General features: G+C 38.9%; 1 protein-coding gene across 4 annotated transcripts in view; it reads right to left on the reverse strand.

The window, feature by feature from the left end:
* The window catches only part of ADGRG2 (adhesion G protein-coupled receptor G2), a 60232-nt gene extending 38995 nt beyond the window's left edge, over positions 1–21237 (reverse strand). For all 4 annotated transcript variants that reach the window (XR_008463478.1, XM_054183454.1, XM_054183468.1 and 1 more), the window contains exons 1-3: positions 21103–21237; positions 9033–9151; positions 2685–3302 (exon numbers count right to left, since the gene is read on the reverse strand). Coding sequence is in view for 3 of the 4 variants with exons in the window: in XM_054183454.1 (XP_054039429.1) it covers positions 2685–3302; positions 9033–9150 (736 nt within the window). In the remaining variant the exon portion in view is untranslated. The remainder of the gene's footprint in view (positions 1–2684; positions 3303–9032; positions 9152–21102) is intronic.
* Positions 21238–26660: the final 5423 nt, after the last annotated feature.

The following is a 26660-nucleotide window of genomic DNA, read 5'->3' on the forward strand; positions in this document are numbered from 1 at the left end:
TTATGTCCTTCCTTGCAAACCTTCAGAGGCATAAGATACGTAACTACTACAAAGGTAATCCCAGACACTTCTCAGGGGCAAAGCACTTAGTTAAAGTTGAGCATACCTTTAAGTGCTAAGCATGTGAGTAAATCTTACCAGAATCAGGAATCTGGTCCTTATTAAACCTCACATGGTTAAGAAAAAACTAAATACATTTTTGGTAATCTGAATAATTATTATAAAAATAAGTAATAAAATCAAAAGAAAAATAATCTTAAGAGTGAACAAAAAAAGGTGGGAAAAGGAGGTAAGGAAACATAAGCTAATAATGTGACATTAAGTAAATCTAGACTTATTAATGGAGTGCATCACTGCCTATGAGACATCAATTAGATAATGGCTTACACTGTACAAAGATGTTGAGTTGTTAAGCAAAAGAGAAATCACAGAGATCATGGTAAACTTTGAACATTTTACAAATCATTATTTTATGTAGGCACAAAATGCCAACCAGGTCATAAAAAAAATTTCTGAAGCTTGTCCTCGGGCACAATTATAACTGTAATAAAACACTTCCTTTTCACCTTTTGTGCCTACACAGGCAGCATAGCCCTTTCCCAAGCCTAGCCCTTTGCCAGTTATGTTCTTTGAGCATGTAAAATCAGATCTTTCTGAAGACTTACTACCCAAAGTCCTTCTCTTTTAAAAAAAACAGAGAAAACCCCAAAATCAGATAATTTTTACACAGGTGTACAGACAAACTTATAGAAAGAAATCAGATTGTAAGACTAGTTGCACCATCAATTAAAATTGCCTGACACTATTATATGCTCCTACTGTCAATGTTTTGTTTTTGTTTAATTGTTGGACTGATATTTGTTAAATATATGCCTTTCACAGGCTGACCCAGAGGAGCAGGGCAATCAGCCAAAATGCACTTTTTCCTGAAAACAGGCAAATAAACTGTTAAAAAAAAAAATCCAGTGAACTTTTCGTCAAAAAGCTGTTATTCTTACAAGTTATCTAGAGGAGAAACCTTATATTTGGCTGTAGAGATGGCCTCTGTACTAAAACAAACCTCTGTCAGCACAATTAAAATGCAATTTGACTAAGTAACAGAGCTCTGGAAACCACGCATCTTACACGCTCACTAGACAGATCTTGCAGTTAGGCAAAGGATTCCACAAGCCCCTAAATTACTAATTCTAAAAATCATTAATCACTTGGGGCTGGAGTTGGGCATTGCCTAACCAAGCTGCCCTGTGATGCTTAAGGATGCTCTACATTCAGGGCAGAAAATACTGGAACTGAAAACAAGAAGGTTGTCCTTGCTGTGCCTCAGTGAAAGATAACCAGATGCTCCACTCTGACCAGGATTTATCCACTGTGCAGACAAATCTTTCTCAGACTTTCATTATACCAAACTCTTGTCTGGTAGCCAGAATGCTCCCTCTTTCAACCCTAGAACTGTGTTCCTTCAAAGTCACATACGAGCAAAAGAAAGACATCCTTTCTTCGCTCCTCTCCCAACTCACACAACTCAACAGAGATGATGTGTTCCCAACTACAGCATCAAGCCAGCAGAGGCATTTCAATCATTATAACCCAGCGTTAGGGGCATTCTCCATGAGTCCTGGTTTGTTGGACAGATTTCCGTCTCTCCCAGAAAACATAATCTGGTCTTATTATTTTAATGCCCTTTCTAAGACACTTTTAATCTACCCAGACAGGCTGTGGTTATAACATTACATAGCTAAATTATATTTTTCAGTCTGCACAAAATAGATGGGTACAGTTTTTAAGGATAAAGGTGATGAAGACTAAGATTAAATTTAACTGAAGCACTATGCTATATAAGAATTTTAGGAACCAACTGAGCTAGTCACTTTAAAATCCCTGAAGGTCTTAGAGAGTAATGCCATTTTCTGGCTGATAAATTGGATCCCACCAAAGCTTGATTGAAGATTGTCTTTCTTGTCAACAGATATGATAGCAAAAGCTAGAAAGAAGATTATTCTCTTGCTTTAACTCCATTTCACTATATTAAAACTCAATTTCTCTGAAAATAAAATCTTGTTTTGGTTTGGTGTAAAGCTTTTTATGGTTCTTTTCCAGGGCAGAGAGGAATTTTGAGAAATGTGTGAGAAACCATTTGGTCATTTTAATAAAGGAAGACATTACTGATACAGAAACAAGAAGAAATCAGAGCCTCTGGTAATCTTTACAGATGCAGACCATACCAGTGAAAGATGGTGTGATGTGCCAGTGAAGTAGTGAAAAGTTGACTCAGTGAAGTTCTGGCCCAGCAAATGTGCAAAATGAGGACCCGCAATGCTTTCCTCGATATTTATTCCCTGAATAGAAGGTGTGTAAATGAATTATTGTAAGATGACATTGGTAAAAAGCCCTAATACTCCAAGGAGTTTTGGTTGGATGCATCCTGATCTCATTACCATTACAAGGACAGTAGGCAGACAAAAAAGTTGAAGCAAGTTGAAAGTCTTTAAAGGACTGCAGCTATGTTTTTTACATTTGGATCAAAGCTGGTGAAAGCTGCAGATTCTCACATGATCTCATTAAGCATTTAGCTAGAAATGACCAATAGGCAAAGACTGTAAAATCTGGAACAGAAATATTAGACATGTTCAGATCAACTTTTGACAAAAATACTATTTTAAAAACAGGGATGCAATAGTACTTACCACACGGCAAGGAGATATCCTCTTCTACTGTCTTATTATAGACCCAATCCTCCTTTCTCCAGCGTATAACACCACTATCTTCACAGTCCAGCGATTGATTTATATTTGCTTTATCCCACATTCTGAACATGTACAGCTCGCCAGTCATACCCAAGTTAGGTGACATAGTTGTACCTGGCAGCTTTGAACAGCCAAGTAAGAACTGCCCTTTTCCAGGGAGATTAACTTTCCCTGTTATTCTTTTGTTTAGTTTTTTTGTTCCGTTTACAAATACCTTCATCTCTTTGTCTTCACTTTTCCACTGGATACATATGTGGTTCCAAGTGTTGTCACGAAGTCTTGCTGTTGTATTTATTTGATTTCCAAAGAACCATATCCTCAATTTACCATGATCTCCTGTAAGTCCAAGATCATACTTATTTGCAGAGACATTGCTGTGAGATGTTTCCTGACTGTATACATACGCTGTCCAGGGACTATTTGAGGAATATAGCTTGAGGTGCACACAGACAATGAATTCTTTCAAGGGACGCAGAGAAATTCTTGGTGACATAATCCAAGGATCTTCACATGCAGTCTTAAAGACAGCTTTATATTGTCCTAGGAAATCCTCATGATCTAAATAAAGAAAAGGTGATCTGTAAAATGATTTTGTTTTTTAAAGGATCATCTATATGAATATTATTCTTCCATATAGTACTGTTCCTAGGCATTTACCAAGGAGTTTTCAAAACAACACATTAAGAAACAACCTTGTATCCTTCTCTTTTGCTGCTTTTTTGTGGTGAAGTAGCAAACTTGGAGGCAGTCAATAAATCCTAGCTGTTCATCAAAGCTTTGAAGTAAAACTCATGCACAAGACGAAGGATGACCATGTGGTTCTCTAAGGCAGCACTCAAACAACAAGTGGGAGGCAAAAAGGGAATCAGAGATCCTGGTTCCTATTCCCAGGACTGCACAGTTATTTTGCATTTAATAGATACTGGATAAAATACAGAAACAGAGCTAGAAACAGGGACTACAGTCCTTACTGCCTTCTCCTGTCCCAGCCTTGCATGCTGCTTATCTGAACAAGACCATGCTTCTCCATGCCTTATTTTTCCAACCCTGAGATTCTAAAATCCTCTGCTGCATGCTGGCAGAGTTTCAGCGGGAAAGGCAGAAAACAGCCATATTCTAGAAGACGATAAGTTTAGACAACTTTCAGGAAATGTGTTTTGGAGCCACTGATTTATTTTAAATTTAATCTCATCCAGCCCCCATTCCCTGTTCTTTACCAGGGCATTTACTTGCAGAGACATCCGGTCCGTGAATCTCAAATCTACTAAGGCATTAAGATGATGACAACCCAGAGTTCAACTGTGACAATAAATTGAATTTTAGGTGCTAACAGTAAATTTACTGGTGAAAACAAGGTGTCAGGCTCTGTCTGTCAATGCTGTTAAAACAAGCAGTGCTATAGACTGCCCAAACACTGGAATTTGATCATAATTTTTAAGTTCTTATAGGTGCTTCCTTTCCTCCACTGTCCCACTACAGCAAAGTACAGGCATTTGTGGCTGTACATGTAAGCTCTTTGGAGCTGACTCTTATTTTGTGGAAAAATGCACATTCCAATCACACAATCATTATCATGATTGCTTGCTTTATAGTGCACCCATCAGCAACAAAACAAATCCAAACTAAGAAAAACTCCTATGGGACATGAAATGAAAACAGAAAAATTAAACAGCCTGGTAGATGCTTAGCCAGTGCAAAAGAACACATTACTGACACCTTTAAGGAGGCATTTATTTGTCAATATATGCAGAGCTTTTATGTTCCCTCCAAAAGAGGTATGTGATTAGTCATGATTAGTCAGGGTTGGGCAGCAGGAAAAGATCGGTCAATACTGGAAGAAAGCTTTTCCATTAGCTCCCCCATGAAAAGACAAATTTCCAGGCAACTTGGAACAGAGTTTTTTTTCCCAAGGTAGGTTATATTCATAGTTGTAGTTAGCTGTCAAAGTCACAGCCAATTCTCCTTTGATCTTCTCAACAAACCACAGCACCAGCTTTCATCAGGCCAATTCTGAATCAGGAATGTGTTCAACTTTTCTGCCGCTTGACCACAGGGCTCTCAAATTTCTTTTTCAATAGCAACAAATGAAAAACAGGAGGAAGTTCCTAAGTTCCAAGTCAGCTTGATAGGTACAAGCTACCAGAAAAAGTTTGAAACACAAAATATATCAATCCAGTTTCATGGAAAGTCATAACTGTTCTTGTTGCGTACCATAGCTTTGAGACTCCCTTTGTGATGCTAATGAGCAGAAAGCTGTAGGCACCTTTCACAACCCTGAATCATTCCTGAATTTCAACATACATCATGAAAGTGCCACACAAGGCTATAGACCAAACAAAAAACTCTCAGAGTACAGCCTGAATTAGATGAAAATCCTAACTATCAGGCAGCGGACTTTGAATGACAACATAATACCTAGCACGGTTCTACAGCAATGGAGAGAAACATGCTTGACCCAACAGCAAGCAGTAGAACTACTTCCTCCCTGCCCAGCCATAAAGCATGAATTCACTCATTCAGTTTGGCCATTTGTCAGAACCTAACAGGCAAAATCTGGGATACTCAGCTAAAAACAGTTCAGCATGGAAAACTAGTTTTTAAAACATGACTTAAAAGTTGGGGTGAGGAAGATTGGGTGGGAGGTGGAAGTGTCACAGAAGTGGAGATTTTTAGATATAGACTCAAATGTACTTACCTTTTTTAGTAAAAGGATGACTACAATTAAAATAGATCTGCCACCTTCCAGTTTGGACAGATTATGAGGAAATTGATTTTATAAAGGACACAGCTAGCTAGACATGCGGTTCTATGCCAACACCTGTGACACAGTCTCTCCAAAGAAAAATAATTGTTCAAGTCTCTCATTATTAAGTAGGAATTATGCTGAAGGTTTTGAAATATCTGATGCAGCTGCCGTTCCTCAGAGAGTATATGTCAGAAGTATACTTGCATGACTCATATACCCTCCAAAATTCCTGTAAGCAGTCTTGAGCATGCAGAGATAGCCAAAGTGACCAGTTAAAGAAGTCTCCTGACATAGCTTAAAAACTTGAAGTCACTGTTAACTTCCCAGATTGGAAGATTAGACATCCATTCCTGAGCAAAAACTTGACCATCATCAGACTTGATTTTGGAAGTAAACAAATTCTGAGAGAGTATTAAATGAGCGTTTATGTGCCAAGGGTGAATTAATTAAAGGGCTGCAAAATCCTATCACATTCTTTAGGGGAGTTGACACTACAAAGTTGTCAAGGAAGCCAGCGTGGACATAAACTTGCAGGTGGAAACAGTCTTAAGTCAGGTAACCAACAGAAATGATGCAAAATGAGCTCAATACTGCTGATGATTCTCCTAGTCTGCTTTGTATCATTCAAAAAGACTGCTGTTGATCAGTATGCAAGGCCTGACGAATTAATTTAAACTAATAAAAGAGTTTACTTAAGAGAGTTCTACCCTTCTGGAAACTGGAAAGTCTAGCCCCCTTTGTTCCAAAGAGTTAAAAAAAAAGGTGCCAAAAAGCAGTGCCAAAGTTAAGAGAACAGACACCAATATTATCTGAATTGTTACAAGAAAGGCTTGTAAAATTTTATATGGTCAGTCTACTCAAAGAATGACGAAAAAAGCACAAAGAAAATCATAACCATAGTCAGAAAATGCAGTTCACTGTTCCAAGTGGAGTACATGTAGTACAGCTTTAAATTAGGTAGAAATTAATTATCATCTTGGCGAAGTCTGTTTGATATGTGGGTGGATGCAAAGTAAGCAGGAGATGACATTACTTTAAACTTTTTGGAAGTTTTGTTACTCATCGCTTATTTTCTCTAGTAATGGTATTAGTGGGCAGTGGCCCACCCTTAACCATACCACCGAGAAGCTGGAACTGGCTGTGCTACTGCATTGTAGCATTCCTGCCTGACAATTAATTCCTTTGGGTCCAGAAGATACAAATCACATTCAGAATCCTAGCCATGAACATACGTTTATCACCACAGCACAGAAAAGGTAGCATAGTAGAAAGAATGCTCAAAACATCTCCAGAGTAAGAAAAATAAGCAAAAATCCCAATTTGGAGTCAAGGCAACTCCATGCAATAGTAATTGTGGACTGACTTTTCAATGTCATTTGCTGTATTCAGGGACTTAACCTCTTTCAGAAATGCAAATTTTTTCCTTCTTAATGTATTTATCTCTAATAGATGCAAGAACTGGTGGTTTTATCTCACTAAAGCTAAGAGCATCCACTTAATAAGCATATTCTCTTAAGCCTTAAAAGAAATCCTGAAATGTATGCACATACCTCCAAACATTCAAAAGAAACTTTTTGAGAATGACAAGGTAATGCAAACATAAACCAAAAATGTAATCTCTCATTTTTCAAACATTTTCAGATAGTAATAATTGATATCTTTACATGAGATAGCCAACCATAGGTAGTAAGAATTAGATGTACAGGAGCAGGTCATCTCAGTACATAAGCACTAGTGTTATTTTGCTTACATTACTAATAGCTACTGTATCAGTATAGTTGAGCATTAATACAATTGAGTATTCTCTTGAATAAAAATAGTCACAAGTTTATGTGTCTGCACAATCTGGCTTTTAACCAGTAACAAGTCATTAATTTCTGTGCAAGTGTTTGCCACCTGTAACACATTTGGGTTGCTACAGTCCATTAAAATGACATCACAAGAATGCTGCACTCTAATGTACTCCCCCTCGAGCTGATAACTGTTCTTTATAAAAAGTTTAAAATTCTAAACTTTCTACATGTGGGTCACTTGATTCTGCTGAATGTTTTGGAAATCTGAAGCCAAGAACTTTTTCTTCAAAATGAATTTCATCCCTCCTTTTCATTCACAGTTGTACTGGGATATGTGGGGATAAATGATGCCACATTATACAGAGTGTCCTAGACATCGGAAAGAACACAGGCAGTTCTTTTCATATTTCCTGGAGAACATAAGCATACTTTGGCACCTTAGATGAGGAGAGAACTGAGCAGAGATGCTGCTGACAGTGCTAACAGCCTAAAAAAAAAAAAAACCAACAAAAAACGGTGGAACCATAAATTAACCCTTGCATCAGTTTAGAGTTTCTTGAAGGATTACTGACACTTGCAAGTGATATGCAGGCGAAAGATGAAATCCCTCTTTACTTGCTTCCTCAGAACTCTAGATACAGTTGAATTTTCCCTGGAAAAATTCTCGTATGACATCTCCCATCTGCTCAGCAGCCCTGCCTTTTTTACTATTCAATTTCCTGAGGTTAAAACCTCACCATCTTAGTAACAGAATCTCAAATTCTGCCTCTATAAAATCTTTATCTTATGAAAATTACTACATTTGGAGAATTAGAATCGGAATTAGTCTAGTCTGTAAACCTATGAAATTTCATTGCTAGTACAGTATCATTAAACAGACATACTTGCTAAGTACATTTGAACTGCAAGAATCTTTGACCTTCTAGAGTAAAACAACATGCCACAACACAGGAAGCAGTTTCTAAAACTAGCCATTAAGGATATGGCAAAAAACACTTTTAATTTTTCAATATTGCATGCACATTACTAAAACAATAAATGTATTACATACTATTGATACAAGGAAGTTTTACAAATGACAAGCACTGTGATACATGCTGGTTGAGCTCCAGAATGGTGACAGACTTGTACCTGCCAACTTGCAGAATAGTCATGACTAAAACAAAAATTGCTGATTCTACTGTACCTCATACAAAAGCATCACCATGTCAGTTACCCAATTTGTACAAGAACTTTCTGAATTTATTTTTCATTTACTGTCATATAAAGAGCATAGACTGTCAAATTCAAATACATCATTTCTGTTACATGTTTTGGACCTTATCACTTTTTCCTAGCCATATTCAGATCCATGACCAAGAGCAATGCAGGAGATGTTCTATGCACTAAGTAGAGTGAAGCTCAAATGATTTTGTGGTGTGTGTGTAACAGCAATGTAAAAGATTTAAGAACACATTCTGAAAATAGTGACACTTCCAGTACAAAAAAATAGCAAGAAAGTAATCTGTCGTGTTACTACGTGCTGTGTTTACGTTCTCTCCTCATCACAAATATTTTAAACATAGAGTTTGTATATTCAAAGTGCTAAGCACCAACTGTTTCATTTCTTGTTAATGGCAGTTTCTCCTCTTGATTTCAGGAAAGCAGAAACCTGCCTGTTCTGAGTATATTCAAAAGTCCTACTCATCAAGACTAATTCTATTTTTTTGGAGTAGCAACGCTATATAAATCAGGAAAAAATTGTCTTACCTTTGCTTGCTGTAGCCAGGAACAAATGAAGCAAAAGGACTGTTAGAACAATCTGGAATCTCAAGAAAATGTCCTGTATTCTGCCAACACAGCAGTACCGTTTTCCCCAGGCAACCATTCTAGAGGAAAAAATAAATACATAAACCACGGTGACAAGAAAAAGTGCAGGTATGTAGATATTATGACAAGTTATGTTTCCAACCATCTTTTCAACCCGGTTATACTATTGGGTATACATCATACAGAAATGCACAAATACTCTCTATACAGCCAAGACACCAAGAAAAAAAGAGCTATTTGCTGAAAGGAAAAAAACCAAAACGAAAAAAATCCCACTCAAGCTCTAATTCTCCAAAGACTCACAAATACATCAGAGCATGGCCATAACTCCTTGCACAAATAAGGCTTTCAACATTTGAAAAACAAACAAAGAACACAAAAAAAAACCAACCAAAAGCGGCCAGAGAGCAAGGCTGGAGAGCTTATCCAAAAGCTTTGTTAATTTCAGTAAGTATATAGGAAGCACCTCTTCAGTCCCCTGCGCACTGAAGGTTCTATCATCTGACATTTTAATAACAACACTATGAACTCCTAAGGAAGAAGCAAAGGTTTGATTCCCAATCCTCATCTCATTCTCAAGGCAAGAAGCTACTGCAAAAACATTAGAAATGCCACAAGTCACTGTGGGCAGCAAGTTCATGGAGAGTCATCATGAAAACCTGGTGTGTACACATTTCTTCCTAGTGATGGTTGCCTAATGTGAACAACAGGACATGGTGGTGGAAAAAGAACATGCCTCCTACTATAAAAGATAATATTCTATGAAATGATACACTTTTTTTAAAGAGATCTTTTCAAAAAAGGTACATCTGAATATTTTTCATGGTGAACGAAACATTAAGTGAAACATTCATGTGCTTTTTGCATGCATTATTTCTTAAATAAGAAGTTTTAGAGATACATAATTACAAGCAATTCTAAAATTGAAACAAATGCAAAGCAGTAAACTTTATGTTTTGTTTATCTTTAATGTATCAGCTTTATGTTAGACCTGAGCATTCTGCATGACACCAGAAGATTAACTTTGCCATCACAAGTTTGGTGCATGTGTGAGCATATTGAGCTCATATTGCTCGCAAACTTTATTGTATTTTTGTATATGCTGTATCAGGCTGCAATAGGTTCCCCTCTTTTCAGGGACTATAAATTGTGAACTCCGCCAGGAGTTGTAGATTCATGTTAAAGTTAGAGCTAAAATGTATTTTTTGCAAGCATTCACATTAATGTAAATAAAAGCATAAAATAGTTACTAGGGCTGAACTCTCCAAGAGAAGTGCTAGAGAAAACAATGAAGTTGATAGGTGATTGACATTTTGGAAATTGAGTAAATGTACATGCAAGTAAATTATATACATATAATAACATAACGTAGAAAACATAAAGCAAAGGCTTTTTAAAAATTGGAGCACTGCAATTAGAGCACTGTTGCAAGACATTGTTTTCAATAATTATACAGTATGTGATATTTCTAGCAGAAAAAATAGATCATAGGGATTGCATTGAAACAGACCAATCTGGATGAAGATAGATACTGCTTCCACTTTGCAGATTCTGGATGCCACACTTAAAATTGAAATGCACTAAGGAAATACCAGTGAAATTGTGGCAACATCATAAATGACATCTGCATGGGTACTGCAGATGTTAACCAGGAGGAAGAAAGGCTATTGATAAGAGGAATACAAAAATCAAGCCTACTAAAACTGAGAGAAATAAATAGTACGCTAAAACAATGGACATAGCTAGTACACACAATCCTATGAAGGAACAGACCAAAACCAAACAAAAAAAAGTTTAAAAAGCAAGAAATGTCAAAGGCAGGCTAGCTTTCTAAAGATTCACAGGAAACATGTCCAAACCAGTCTTCAGCTTGATTTTCTTGAACACCTAAAAACATGTATTAATAAAGTTGTTCAATCAGTATACTAAGTAGCAGAATTACGTTAATTACCCTAAGAACCTGATAATGAAAACTGCCACACTTCAATATATTTGACAAATTCAAGGATTGAAGCAGCTACAATATAATTGACTAGGGTTAAAAGAGATGCCCATCCAAAAGCTATGTTTCTTTTCTTTGATTACTAACACTGTGCATTCTAGTCTCAAATTAGGTCACTTCCAAGCAAAACCAAGTTGCACATCTATTCCTCCATTTTATGACGGAATTTCTTCTTTTTTACAGTAAGCATCTATCCATAGTGATGGATTTAGGCAACAAATCAAACACAAATTCCAGCATCCCTTGCATCTACTACCTAGACACAGTTGAACTGTGAATGGGATGGAGCCCAAAAATACCCAGTGGCACCCTCAGGTTTAGCTATCGATGATGGTAAGTATTGAGGCAAACTGCTTGCTCTGTGTCACATACAACACTGCTTCAGAATAATCCTACATTCCCTGTATTTAGCTTCCTTCTTAAGCCTCAGTTCTGCAAAGAGATAGACATGAAATGAGCTGACAAGGACAAAGGTTTGCTCCTGTACCATCAAGTGTGCCTTCTATTTGGTCTGGTAGACCTCAGTAGACAATCATGTTAGTGCCCCATCCACCAAAAATAACAACGGCATTCCAAGCATCTAAATTTGAGGGCAGAAGCCAGGAAATTCCTGTTTCTGACTCCAGCTCTGTCTGAGTGCTATGTAGCCCTGACGAGTTAGACTTAGACCTTCCTCTAACTCAGGCCTTCCAGAGTGAGCTTTGCTAATATTTGTCCAGTGTTTAAATGAAAGGCTGCGATAAATACTTTCAGCACATTGAGGTTTTTATCCCCTCTGGGTTTTTTGACATTGTTCTCACTTCCTCAGATGGGCCTGACAAAGACAAATGGGGCAGAGGCACAGCTTCTCATTGACAGAATGCAGTCACATCAAGAACTCTGAAGCTATTCAAAGCTATGAATGCAGATTAACGGTCTCAGGGACAGCAATAAAATCCAGATATCAGGAAAGTGAGTAAATGTATAAAGCAAAATCCTGTCACAGCAAAATTGACTTTTTGCAAGAGTTTGGACATTTATGTTAGCTCAAGATTTGTTCCAATGTCCAGATAAAAAATATAATTAAAGGAGTTAAACAATGCTGTTTAGACACTACCGAAGAAAAAGATGCTGCTAGCTTTGATAGATTGTTTTTAGATTTTTTTAAAGAAAAAGCAAGATGTAAAATATGATTTCACCATATCTATTGAAATAAAGATCATATGATACATTCCAAAACATTTGGATATTATGTTTCTCTTAAGCTTATTTAAGCCCTTCTTTGTATTAGAATGCTAAAGCTCTACTCTTAATAATGGTCCTGAAAAGTAATGTAATTGTTAATAAACAGTTATGTCCATTATAGAATTAGGCATAAGTGATTTTTTTCATTTGTTCTTCATTTTGCTCATTTGTTCAAATTAACATTTTTATTGTTCATTACAATAGATGAATACAGCATGACTCAGAGTGCCCAGCATGAATCTGCATAGTTTTTGCAGTAGAATGAAAAATTTTCACTTGTAAATCAAGCAGATCTAATCAAGTACAACAGCTACTGGGCACAACTACTGAGTCACCCAAGTGTGGGGAAAGAATTTTATGCACAGACTACAGGTGCTGTCTAACCGGCTGTCTTTACTTTCTCACTTACTGTTCTCAAACAACAATTAAGTCACTTTTATTTACAAAGAGCTAATTGCCTGAAGTAGAAGAGAATATAACCAATTACTTTTCTTTATGGTCAGTGGATAAAATGGAAATTCAGAAAACAGAAAGTACAGGCTCAGACACAAATCTGTCCCCTCTTGTTTGTTCTCTATTTTGACCAGTGACAATCTCGTAGCATTGGTACCCAGGTTTCACATTTCATACCATGTCATTAACTTGGCAAGTGCAACTAGAATTGATAGAATTTTTCTTAAAACAAATGAACAAACATGCTTTGAAAAATTAGATGGTGATTTTGTATGTTGTGTTACACATGTTGCAGTTCTGCATTAGTATCACGTTCTCTGGATATTAAAGAGGTTGATGGAAATGAAGCCAGGAGGATGGTATAAAGAGGAATCTGTATTCTTATCATTAGTATTAATTAGCTTACATCATGCTATTTTACTGTTTTTTGATGGAATTGCCCTTCAACACAATGTGAGTTTTACCGGCCTAAAGAGCACAGACTTTCTGCAGGCAAAGTTACTGAAATCTAACAGGTTAACCAAGACAAACACTGTGACAGGGACTCTGCCACAGAAGGACAGGCAGAATAGAGGGACGAAGGTCAGTAAATTGACAGTAACTTACAACAGCAAGCAAAGAAAACTGTTAAACACAAGGCCTGTAAGGCTATTACCACATTTATCCTGTTGTACCCAGCTTTGTACCTCCGAAAGATGAGTAGCATTATTTGAAGCTGATGTTTTTAAAGCCCTTCAGCTAGCTAGTCAGTCACAGGTATCCACAGTGAAAGGACTTTGAGGTGCCCCAGGGAAGTGGACTTGTGTTACAGATGCAAATGGAAGGCAGAGGAGATGGAGTCCGTGCCTCTGCAACCAGCCTCAAGGAGGACCAGATGGTGCAGCTCCATTCAAAGTGCAGTGTGAGAAACCTGGACTGCTTTCCAAGTGTGCGCCCACAGGTGACATACGAAGAGATATAGGGTTTACCTTAAGCCATTGCTTGCCTTGTATTACAGCAGATATATTTTCAATAGGCTTAAAGCCAAAGAAAGTGCAAAACATAAATACAGCTGTTCTCTGATGTAGTGTACTTTGTTAAATCGCTTTTCAAAAAATAAATTCAAATTTTACAATTCCTGTTGAATATATCTATTTCCTGGCAGTCTTTAACATTTAAAAAGCTATTAGTTCTTTTATGCCAAGTTTTAGCCAGAGCAGGTTCTCACTGCCAATGCATAAACTGTTGGTAGCAGAAACTTATGTTGGAAATTGTGACCCAAAGCAATCATTTACTTCTAACCATGCTGTCTACTGCTGCACTTCAAGCTGTTTTGTTCAAGTCACACTTATTTCATCCATAGTCTTTGGGGCTCATTCTGACTACTTTTGTAGTTATTTGCTATTAAAATCTTGGATTTTAATAAAAACTTCTCACAAATTTATAGAATTTACTGCTGAGGAGGAGGGTAATAACGAATGGTAAGCTTCTGGCTGTTGTTCTATGACAGTCTGCATTATTTGAATCTATACCAGACGATAAAAGGCAGAAAAGACCAAGACAGACATCATAATGTCCACGTATGAGAATTTCTTGATGCCTTTAATTATTTTCAGAAACATAAGACTGTAGACTTCTTCCATCAACCCCTTATATTTTCCAGACTGGAACCAAAATGTAGTAAAGTTTCTATGTTATTTTTAAATTTTGGCTGAAGTAAGTTAGATGTAATAGGGAGGACACTTATGTTGGAAAGTCTTATGTCACTGTGAATTTTGGCACATACAGTATTCACTGACTTAACAGCAGAAGTAGCACCATTGATTTTAAAATGTTGTTCCATCGGGTTTTTTTAATGCATTTTTCCAGAAGAGAGTAATAGGATTATTACTGTCTGATAATAGCTTGGTTTTCATTAATTTTCTTCAGTGTTTATCAAAGGCTGTAAAAGCAGGCATACTGCGTTCTACAAAATCTACTCACTTTATGTAGAACACCAGCTTTTTCTAAGACTACAATGGTAATGTGTGGAGCCAGTTCAATGACCTTCCAAACATGTCCTCCTAACTTAAATCTTTACTGTTTTCAAAGATAGTAACTATTTTACTTTTTAATAAGTTGGCTTACAGAGAGCAACAAGCCAGTTAGTTACAGACACCAGCCTTCTGCAAAACACATAGCTCATTGGTTCAGTTTTTAACAGAAATAAACTGGAGGAAAAAACTCTCTAAGAAATCCATTGTTTTGTTTAGTCTTTCAACTGCTGCAGGATACTGGTATTAGAAAGATTTTTTATTTTTATTTTGTACTTTTACAAGTGACAAGCCATGTAAGCCAAGGTCTGCCCTCAGTTCAACTAACAGATCTCTCCTTAGATTAGTGTAAAGATGTAAGCTTAATGATTAAGGTTTATATAAGTGGATTCATGAGTAATACGGTATTGGATGGCTCTCCATTACAGACCTCAGTACCACAAAGCACTTTTAGGATTAATTCTCTCTTACAGTACTTTGTGTCACCGTATATAGTGCAAAAATGGAACAGGGGACAATTTCAAGCAAGTTTTTGTTCCCTATTATCCAGTTTGGCAATGTTTCACCTCCTCATATCCAGCAATCACCTGGGAGATGGGCAAGAGGCCTCTTTCTAGCTCTTATAGAAGTTCTACACTATCCAGGAAATCCTCTTCTGCATTGTGTATTCCCTCGAAAGAACATTATTATCCATGCACTCTATTAAATCTTCTAGAGCAAACTAAAAAGCTCTTCAGTGACAATACCTGAGCAAGTTTCCACTTTGAAGAGTTTACAAAGTACTGATGAAGCATAAGAAACACAGATGTAATAAAGTAGTTATGTACTACTTGAACTACAGGCAGGTTATTTACATTTTCATTAATACTTTACTATGGAGGTACATAAGTTTCATGGGGGGGAATAACATAAGAATTGTTTTGCAGAGTAGAAGACTGAAAGTACACAAAGACTACATTTAAGTTGGCACATAGAAAAAAGATTAATGAATGCTAGACACACCTTGAGCCATGTAAAACGGATGAGGAAGGGTGTACAAAGATGTAAGCACAGAAAAGTAGACAAAGTTTTGCAAAACCTTTATGTTTGGTAACAGGAATTGAATCTGATGCAGAGAGAAAGACTTTTCTAAAACTGGACTATTCAAACCAGTGAACAATGTAAGCAGGCTATAAGGAATCAAGTGAGGGCCAGGCATGCCAGAAAGAAGACTGTTCAGCTGATGCTTTCAATTTTCCTTCTTTTCAAAAATGAGATCTGCAGGTCTATTTCATCTTACTGTAAGTGGGGAAAAAAACCCAAACAAACATTGTTTTTGCTCACCTGACACTTTCCTTTCCTTTCCCACTCTCCTTTCCATGCTCTCGTGGCCTGAACAGCAGCATATCCCCCCCTTCACTCCCCCCCCCAAAAAGTCTTAAAAGGGAAATTATATTGTGATGTCATCCTAAGCTTCACTTTATGGACTTAACAGGTCTCTTGGATCTTGCACTTGGAGCTGTTAAAATTTCTCTGGAAGCTAAGAAGTACAATACTTGGTGGAGTTTTTTGTTTGCTTGTTTTTTCTTTTAAACAGTCTCTCAGACTGTTTTAATCAACAGCCCAATGACCAAAATTAATAGTTTGTACAAAAGAAATAAAGCTCCTAAGTTTTGAAAGATGGACACACTGAAGCAAGCATCTTCCAGAGCCCCACTACAACTCTGATTAGGAATATGGCATCACTATCCCATACAGCCTAAGGAAATACAGTCACTTTGTCACCTCAGTCACCTCAGTGTCACCTCAGCATGGGGTAAATTCACATGGGGGTACTCTATTAAGGGGTTATGCCAGAACAGCATTCTGGGCCTCTTTTAGCACTGCTGCTCCTTAGGATACAACGTAAGTCTGTGGAGTACAGGGGAAAGGAGATGGCACCATTGCCAGGACAAGACCCATAATCAGTTGTCAGGGAAAGAAGGGGAGGTGAAGTTCTAACTCAAGCGTATGTTAGACTAATACAACTGAAACAAGTTAGTCAATAGCAATAATTCTTAAACACTGGAAAGTAGTCACACAAGAGAGTAGATGACTTCAAAGCAACTTCAGAAAAATTTATTTAAACCAACATCATTTCTGTGTGGAGCCCTCATGAATGTATCGGCTCAGAAAACAACTACACTCCACATGGCTTTCTTTCACCATCACCACCTCTATTAAACAAAAAAAGTGATTAGCCTTCTTACAAATAAACCAACCTAACCACAATGCTAACTTGCTGAAACATAGATAAGGGGGTGGGGGAGGAAAGCAAGCACTTTTTAATTCAAGTTATATTAATACTTGGACTATGCTATGAATAAGCAATGGTGGAAGAAAGTCCCCCAGATTTCAAAACATAAAGTGATAAGTATTATCAAAAGCCCATTCACTCAGCTTATGTGCATAATTAATTTGGTGCAAAAGAAACAAAGATAGTCAAAGTCTGGTCGGGAACTCATAAATTAAATGTAGAATTTGGCAACATTCACACTTAGGCATGCCCAGATGTCTAATAAATTCAGGCAGAGAGCCACAGTGATTTTTTTCTCTAAAGAATATAAAAAGGATTTTTAAGAGAATATTTTAAGCACTAAAAAGCATAAGTAAAAAGATGTTGGGTTTTGTTACCTGTGCACAATAATGTTTCCATAATCAGCATACTCACATTACTCATTTTCTTGCTAGTTTTACCATTTCTAAATGTGTCACATCTTGCCAAACACGACAACTTCTGGCAAACCTACTGATGGATCCCTTCAGCCTTAACTCTTCAACGATTCCGTTAAGGAACACCATAAATTAGAACCTACACAGTGCTTAATTTGTGAATGGTTGCTCTTTTTTGGCAACTAAGGCATCACCTGAGGTACCCATGTCATGCAAATTTCAGAAAACAGAAATAATGTGATAAATTCTAGTCATTTCTTCTAAATTCTACGGAGTGAAAAGGTTTATTAAGTACATTGGGGAACATTATAAACTGTTTCTTTTCCATACGCTGTCTCATCTAGTACAGTTTTCTTTTAAAGCAAACAAAAATAAGTAAATCATGTTACAAAGTACAGTTTTTCTCTGAGATGTTAAGAATACTGTATTTCAGTAGCTAGCAGAAGAGGATCTAGAACAGAAGAACAAAATCACCGTATTAGTAAGGCACTAGCTGAAAAGCAGCTGTTGTGTCAAATAATAATTAGATTTCTGGACTAGAGCACTCATCAATAAAAGAAAAAGAGAAAATGCTGAGTCTGGGACTTTAGCTGCCAAATACACTTCTAAAATCTTGTATAAATTCCACTACATATTACCTACAATAAAACTGTCCTGAAGCCAATGTAAGTAACACTCACAGGTTGAGCACCTGTGGTATACAAGATGTTCAGCTCACAGCTGGAGACAAATCCATGTGACTCATGCAGGGAGGAGTTCAAGATCCATTTTTTTGGTCTTTGATTTAATGTTAACTACAAAGGATCCTTTGTCCACTCTGAACAACAATAAATTTCAAAGATATTTTGGCACAAAAAGGAATGCAAGATTCCCAAATAATTGAGTCCTATTAATTACCGTATAGTGACACCAACCTATCTTTTCATAGAGCATGTATAGATTTTTTCCAAATTGTAATTCCACTGGGAATTTATGACTGGAAAGAATAAGACCCTCATAATCATAAGCACCTATCTAATAAACATGAAATTATTCACTTTGCTCCCTTCTTGCTCACAAGCTGAGTGGCATCTACCAGTGTCCTGCAACACATTAGTATTCTCTAAATCCATGCATCTGAAAAAAGAGCAAAGCTTTTAAACAAACCTACATACAATAGTACCACTAAACCATTTATCAGAAAGCTAACATTTCAGGCCAAATAGCATGCCTTATTCATGCCAATTCTTCTTGTTGAAGTCAACGAGATTAATTGTATGAGGTATCCCGATTTTGGCCTTCAAATAATCTAATCTAGTGTTCCACTGAAAACAGAAAATTCCAAACTCAAGTGTACTGATCAGTTTTAAAGCTATACTGTGTTTGCCAAGGCCACTGATCATGTTACATATTAAGAACTAAAAGCTGTCCAAATTTAACAACAGTTATTCTCTCATGAAGTCCAAAATTTTCTCAGTCTACCAACATTCTACAGTTACTAGTGGAAGATCTGACTAAAAGCATTCACAGCACAAAAACTGTATAAATAGAGCAATTAACTTGAGAATGGGAATTTAGTCCTTTATCTCTCTCCAGTTTGCTCTAATTTGTGCCAATTTCTGTTGATGTATTAGAAATAGAAGTTTAACATCAAGTTTGGAAGGCACTGAAGAGAAAAAATGTGCTCACAACCTCCATCTAATCTACAGAAATAACTTAAAATACTAAAGTAATATTAATAAAGATACTAATAACATTAGTTCACTTGGTGTCTGACTGCCACAGCAGAAATAAAATAATACTAGGTTGCAGTGTGTAAGTATAAAATTTTGTGACCTCAAAGTTTGTGAGGAAACTTTGTTTACACACAGTTTCTTTCCTGCATCTTCTTTCAAGGCATTTCACTTTAGAGATTGTCTTTATCAATAAGGTGTAAGTGTGTTTCCTCAGTGAAGACAAATACTTGGAGACCCTCCTAAACAAAGACATGTTTTCTGTTCTTTAGTTTAATTCAACAAACACATTTCCGGTCACCCGGCAGAGGACCAAATCCTGCTTGTTTCCCCCACGCAGAATACAGAAGTATACCTTCCAGCTTAGGAAAGAATGGCTAAAGCCATAAACTTCAAGCTTAAGAACAGGAATATCAACTTGTGCAGCTCTCTTGTAATGATGCTGTACACTGTAAGCCTATGCAAGCAAAAGGAAGAAATGTACTTTGAGTAGAGATATGTAACACCAGCTTTATCCTTTCAGCAGAAATGTCGGAGTTAAATACCCAAATAGTTTGCTTTGGGACCAAGTAACACTGGCCTGAGGTTGTAAACTCTATTTTGGCTCATGCTGAAGCTTATTCTACCACTCTTTCAGCACTACTATAACTGATTTCATGTAGGTCAAAACCAGCCTGGGCTTGTACAATCACACGTTTAATTTGCTGGGTAAGCATGCCTTTAGAAGGCTAGCAAATTAGTTTACAAACATTTCTTCATAAATTTTGCACATTTCCGCATAAATCAGTGCAAGGCGATCGCACAGTAAAAGCAACAGAGTTCAGTACTGTTATAAATACCACACAGCCAGGAAAGGATGCTTCCAATACACTGAGCTTTCCTCGCTTGGCCAGTGTAAGGAGACAAAGACAAAAACCAGACAAAACCCCCCCCCAAAGCAATTGTTGTGCACAACTGGTGACTCTGAAGACATTTTACTTTCGGTGATACAGGTTCTGCGAGATGCCTTGCGGAATGTATGAGAAACGAGCAGCAAAACCTTTTGAGCTGAATACATTCTCCGTAACCCATTCCCCCAGAAAATGCGCGTGAAAGCAAAGCCTGACCCAACCTAGAAATACGGTCTCAAGGGGACGCTGCCCTAGCTCCTCACTGTAAACCGCATTCAAACCCTACCGACGCCTCCCTCAAAATCGTTCACTTTTTAAGCCGATTTTAAATACGTTACTGATTTTCTTTTATTATTATCACGGCTGATCAAGCGCTTAAAATAAGGCTGAGAAACCAGAAGGAAACCTTTCCACCGGCAGCACCGAGAAACGTACCTGGTAAGAGCGGTCCCCCACAAGACGAACGCAGAAACCTGTCCCCCACAGCCCCTTTCCGTGGCCTGACACCCCCCGCACCCGGCCCGGACGCCAGTCCCAACGACCACCAACAGCCACCAACGGCCACCAACAACCGGCTCCAACGGGCGCCAACCGCGCCGGCAACGCGCGGTCCCCGGCCGCTCCCACAGCACGCTTTGCGCTCGCAGGCGGGATCTCCCCTCAGCGACCCCCCGACCGCGCTTCCCCCGGCCAGGCGACACCCGCAAGTGCCACTCAAGGGGTGGGATCCGTGAGGGGGCCGTGACTAAGCGGCGAGCCTAAGCGTCCCCGACCTGCGCTCCTCCGCCAGCCTCGCAGGCAGCTTTCCCGCTGGACCCTTCTGCCCTCACCCCGGTCGTGTGTCCCCCCCCCGCGGGGAGGGTGGGCGAGAAAGCCCATCCCCAGAGGGCCGCGCACCTCTGCCGCCCAGCCCCGGGGAGTCGCTCACCTCAGCCCGCCAGCGCAGGGCGACTCCCACCTTCGCAGCCCGCCGCCTTGCCCGTCCCTCCGGCCGCCTGTCCCCCCGCCAGCCCACCAGCCGCTCACCTGGCCCCGGGGGACCGCCAGTCCCGTCCCGTCCCGTCCCGTCCGGTGCCGCCGCCCTGCCCGCTCGGTTAGACGCTGCGGCCGTCCCCGGCAGCTGGGGCAGCCGCTGGACGCGGCCGGGGGGGGCGGGCGGAGACAGGCGAGGGAGGTGCTCCGAGAAGCCGAGAGGGAACCCGTCGCGGCGGCCGGCCGGCGGGGCTGCCCGGGAGCGGCCCCCACGCCCACCTCGGCAAGGCGGGACCGGCGGCGGCTGTTTCGGCTGCCTCCCAGCCCGGCGGCCCTGCGGGTGCGGGCGTCGTCCCGGGCAGCTGCGAGGAGCGAGGGGCCGGCGAGGCAGCTCCTGGGGCGGGCGGCCAGCGCGACCGGCTGGGTTGAGAGGAAAGGTGGGGACACCTTGGCAGCTGGATAAACCAAACCGGGGGAAGGGATTACCACTCTGGTTAAACTGTTTTACGTTCCCTGGTGGGCAACATGTTCAGCGTTAAAACAGCCTTTTTCTTCCCCCCCCCCCCTTGTTTAGCTTACTTCACTTTTAAAACAGACTTAACCACTTAATGTAAATGTAGTTTTTCAGAATCAGCAGCCTTTATTCAGTTTCGTTTGAGATTCGTACCTTCAGGCAGTTCAGATTATTGATGGCATAAACGAACTTCACTTAGCCATCAGGTCAGCAGTAAAATGCAGATGAGGCTCTCCACTTCGTTCTTTTTAATTGGTTGGGATGAAGCATAGTCTGAAAATACAGCATTTTCAATTTATTTTTTTTTTTCAATTGCTTAACTTACAAAAATGTTTAGGAACTGCTTTCTGCGTGTGGGCTGGAGCTTTGGTCACCAGGCATGGGTGACAAGAGCCTGGCTCCAGGGCATAGCTGGGGAAAGCAGTTCACACTGCACATCCTGAGGGAAAGGCTGGAGCTGTAGGCGGCAACCCTTCTCAGATTCACTGAAGATAAGACAGGGACAAATTCGACAAATTCCACAGATAATGGGTCTTCCTGAGGGTGCAGGGTGTGATGAGTCTACATGATGAGAAGGATATCAGAGAGAAATACTTGTAAAGAAGAGCTGGGCTTAGCTGAAACAGCTTGTTTCATTTTGCTTACATCAATGGTGCCTTAGATGCTTCGGAGCCAGCATCTAGTGGAACACAAGGCTAGTGCTTTTGCAGGTCTTCACACAGGAAAAAACAGGAGGCATTTATCTTTATCTGCCTTGCTTAGTGCAGTATCTTTAACTTCCTCAAATGTTTAAGTACCCCAAATGGTGTTCTCTTCCTAGCTTATACTGCCTGAGAGAATTAGGTCTCCTTCTCCTTCACTTCTGATCTGGATGTCTGAGGTCAATCAAGAAGAGAAAAATTATCATGAAGTTAACGCTAGGGCTGTGATAGATGAGAATATTTTTTGTCTGTGAAAAGATTTGCCCAGTGGTTCTACATTGGTGCTCTTTCGACGCTTCCACAGACAGCGTGCTTTACCAATGTGGCTTAGCGATGTCTCAACAGAATGACTAAAAGGGTTGAAAGAGGTTGGAAACCGAAGCCCAACTTACTCCTGGGCATGTTACATGTTGGCAGTGCAGAGTTAGTAAGCTTATTGTGTTGCTTGTTGTGTGAATATTTAGCAGTTTAGAGATAAATGGAAGTCTGCCTCTGTCCACCCAACACCTCTTACAAATGACCTATTCTTTTGGATAAAAATCAGCCAGTCGTTGAATTTTCAAGCACCAAAATATAACTACAAGCAAGGGAATTACCTCAAAATGCCTATTCCCATTGCACTCAGAGCAAGTTCATTTATTAGGAGAAAATAGTGTGATTTACAAAAGGAAAACACTCTACTTAATTTATATCTGTAATTTTTTATTTAAACTGTGTATTGTACACAACTGTGTAGTGTCCAGTAACATACTGAAAAACTAAACAGGATTGATTGATAATGACCTAGGACCCAGGACTAAGAACTTAATTCCCAAAGTGCATTTTTATAGCTGTGCTTAGCTGGAAAAGTCCCTCTATATATATTTGCTCAGATACCAGTATGCCAGCTATACAGTTCTAGGATTACACTGGACCTGGCCAATGTCTCATGCAAGCCAAAGGCAAACTCCTATGCACTTACCAGGAAAACCCAGACTACAGCAGGTCTGAGAAGCAAGCATGGATAACTGAACGATAAAGAACTTTTCAGTCCCATTAGTTTTGTCATGTTTTTGACAAAATGCCAAAAAAAAAGGGTTATCTTAATTCCGATTGCTCAATGCCTTCTTTATTGTGTGCTTGCGCAATCCTGAACACTGGCTTAGTAGGAACAGCAGGTGACATATGCAGGTTTAAGAGAATGCTACTCTCTTGGAGAGAAGGGGGCAAATTGTGTCTCCCCAGGCAAAGTGATCATATTAAATAACATGAATTAAATAACATGATCAATTAAATAACATGAATTAACATAAATAACATTGAATAAAGCTAATAGTTCCTGGAACTGGAAGACTCTCCAGGAATTTGCTGATCAAATGCAACTAACTTGAAAATGGGAGCATGGATACCATAAACTGGTGTTGATATAAGTTTGGCCATGCATCCTCCTAGTAGAGAAATACTAGATTTCACAGGTTTGACAATTCAAGCATTTTATTCTCACCTGTGTTCAACAAGATTGAATGTAGAAACCCCAACACTGACTCCAACAAAGCCAGTGCCTAAATTCCCATTAACTTCACCTTAACCAGAATTTCATATTATGCTTCTGATTGGTTTGGGATTTATTATTATTTTTGCTTTAAACTCTTTCTCTATTTATTTATACGTATGTGTATACGTGTTTCCTAGGGAGATAAGGCATATTGCAGCATTCATTTCATGTTTGTAATTTATGTATCCAAATGGGGCTTGTTCTAATGATGTAATTCATGTCTCAGTATGAAAAAACACAAGTAATAGGCAAGAGAAGGGGGAGAGGAGAGGTGGTGGGAGAGGTGAGGTCTGTTTGCCTTTTCATTTATGCTGCAAAGGGAGGATGCTGTTGTTTCACAAAAGTGCTTGACAGGACACGTCCTGTGCTTGCTTCTCCCTACTCCTTCCCTATTCCTAGTGTGCAGGATTGGAGGTTGCTTTGCCCTGTGATATGTATATGGTCAATCCCAGGAAGTTTAAGTGGATTGTTCTTTTAAAAAGAACTAAGCATAAAGTCAGGGGAATGACTGTTTCAATGAATCACATAAATGTAGCAGCGTTTATGTCAAATCTACTAAATTTAAAAACAAAGCAAAAAGACCTTCTGATAATTTCCATGGCTCTGGATTTTGTGGGATTTTGTCTTCTGCTTTGCCACATTACAGGTTTCTGTGAACACCAGAAGCTGACTGGAGGTACCAAGAAGCAGTTAAAATGGTTAAACTTCTCTGTCTAATATGTAAATGTAGCCACCCCCAAAAATCACTCATGTTCTGTTCTATAATCTCATGTACTAGTTATGAGTCATGTGAATTACAGATTATTAAGTAAAAAATAGGTTAGATTTTTTTTTAAACTGATGGTAATGCTGAAGATTAAATAAAATCATCTATAAGTCGTCCGGTCTTTTTTTCTGCTTTCAGCGTTCCAAAGATGTAAACAATGAGTGAGCAATTTTAGGATAAGGAAACGGAATGGACTGGCTGTGATGCTGAAAGGAGTTAAACATATTGAGGGAGGAGGAGCTTGAGTCTAATCTTAAAACTGCACATATTTAGCACAAAGTTGAGAGCTTGATTTGTGAAAAAGAGGCTGCCTCTGTTCAAAATTTGTGCCTGACCAACAAATCCATATCTTACAAAAGAGTCTTTGGAGTACATATACCTATCTAACATTCTAATAGAATAGCAACTTATTAATATTCTTTTGTCAGAAAGTAGCATATAGGCGTGAGTACCATGGGCGCAGTGTTTGCTGAATGTTAACTGAACCAATATGTAAAAGGAATCTCTTAGATACGTAATCATTAAATAAGGAGGTTTAGTCTATCCAGCTGTGATTTTACACATGTTGTCAAATACTAAGTACAACACCCAGGGTAAGATTTTCTTTTGACTGTTACAGTTTCCTCATTAAAAAAAAAAGGAAATAAATAGTATCTTCACTACTAAAGGGACAGGAAGGATATTAAAATAATAGTAATAATAATAATAACTATATCTCTATGGTTCATTTCTAAGACTCAACTCACCAAAGAAATATGCATTTCACTAATTTTTAAAAGAAAACATGTTTAGAGAGTTGTGTCTTGTATCATTACTGTTGACAAGTGATGTTTATGTTCACCATATTATTTGGCCCTACTGAATTCCATGTTTCAGGTCTTCCTGCTTACAGACACATAGCCATCTCAGGATGGACTGCATTGCAGATCAGTGTCCCTGTTGCATTTACGTTCCAAAATAGGATAAAGGTGGGAGGCAATTTGTTAGGCAGCCAGGCCAAAAGAAAAGTGAAATCTTTCATGCTGTTTTGTTTACCAAAATTTCATGCTACTTATATGAAGAGTGGTTACATGAAGCAGCAGGAAGAGCATCCTGCTCTGCTGGGTGATCAGCCCTTCAATACTTCAACTTCTGCCTGTGTTTTCATGCAACGCTCCATTTTTTGGAGTTGAGAGCCTTCATTATTACCTGTTGGAGTTAAAAGTGAATGGAGCACAAACTGAAATGCAGGAAATTACATTTAAACGTAAGAAAAAAACTTCTTGATGGTGAGGGTGATCAAACACTGGAGCAGGTTGCCCAGAGAGGTTGTGGAGTCTCCATCCTTGGAGATATTGAAAAGATGTCTGGATACGGTCCTGGGCAACCTGCTGCAATGACCCTTGCTCTGAGCAGGAGGTTGGGGTAGATGATCTCCAGAGGTGCCCTCCAGCCTTAGCTGGCCTGTGATGCTGGGAGAAGAACTGCTGCTAACACTCTGCTTTTTCTCAGTATAAAAATAAACTTTTGGCCAAGCAAAGGACAATGAACCTCAAATTGTAAAAATCTTGAAGGCTCAAGTGACGAAAGGCTCACATACCCCAAAGCCCAGACCGAGGTGCTAATTAACATTATGGGAAACTACAAAGAAGAGTTGCCAAGGAAAGCAGTTCTGAAGAGAACACCTGGAAAGGACTATAAAAGCTTTCAATTCTCTATTTATGGCACTCACTCTCTTTAAATCATACCAGCATTTGTATTTCCATTAAACAAACATTTTAAAGGACTTGTAACTTGTCCATAAAAAATGAGTCTGTGTGGATCTTGGCAGGCAAATTCTTGTTCTGGGAACCTTTCGCATTTTTGCTTTTTCTTTTTTGAAAACTTAATTTGCAAAAAAGCTGTATTAACCTCTGAAAGTTTACACTGACTCTAGTGATTCCACACTAAATGCTCTCATGTAGTAAGACCTTGATCATAGCATGAACTGTTAAAATGAATTCAAGGGGGTTACTATGCCCCTGATCCTTCCCAGGTCTATGTAACCTGTAAAGCAACAGAGAAGGATATTTTTTTCATCAGGGAAGGCTTTTGCAATGTATGGTCTGCAATGTGTAT

Source organism: Rissa tridactyla, chromosome 1 (genome assembly GCF_028500815.1).
Source record: "Rissa tridactyla isolate bRisTri1 chromosome 1, bRisTri1.patW.cur.20221130, whole genome shotgun sequence".
Lineage (NCBI taxonomy): Eukaryota > Metazoa > Chordata > Aves > Charadriiformes > Laridae > Rissa > Rissa tridactyla.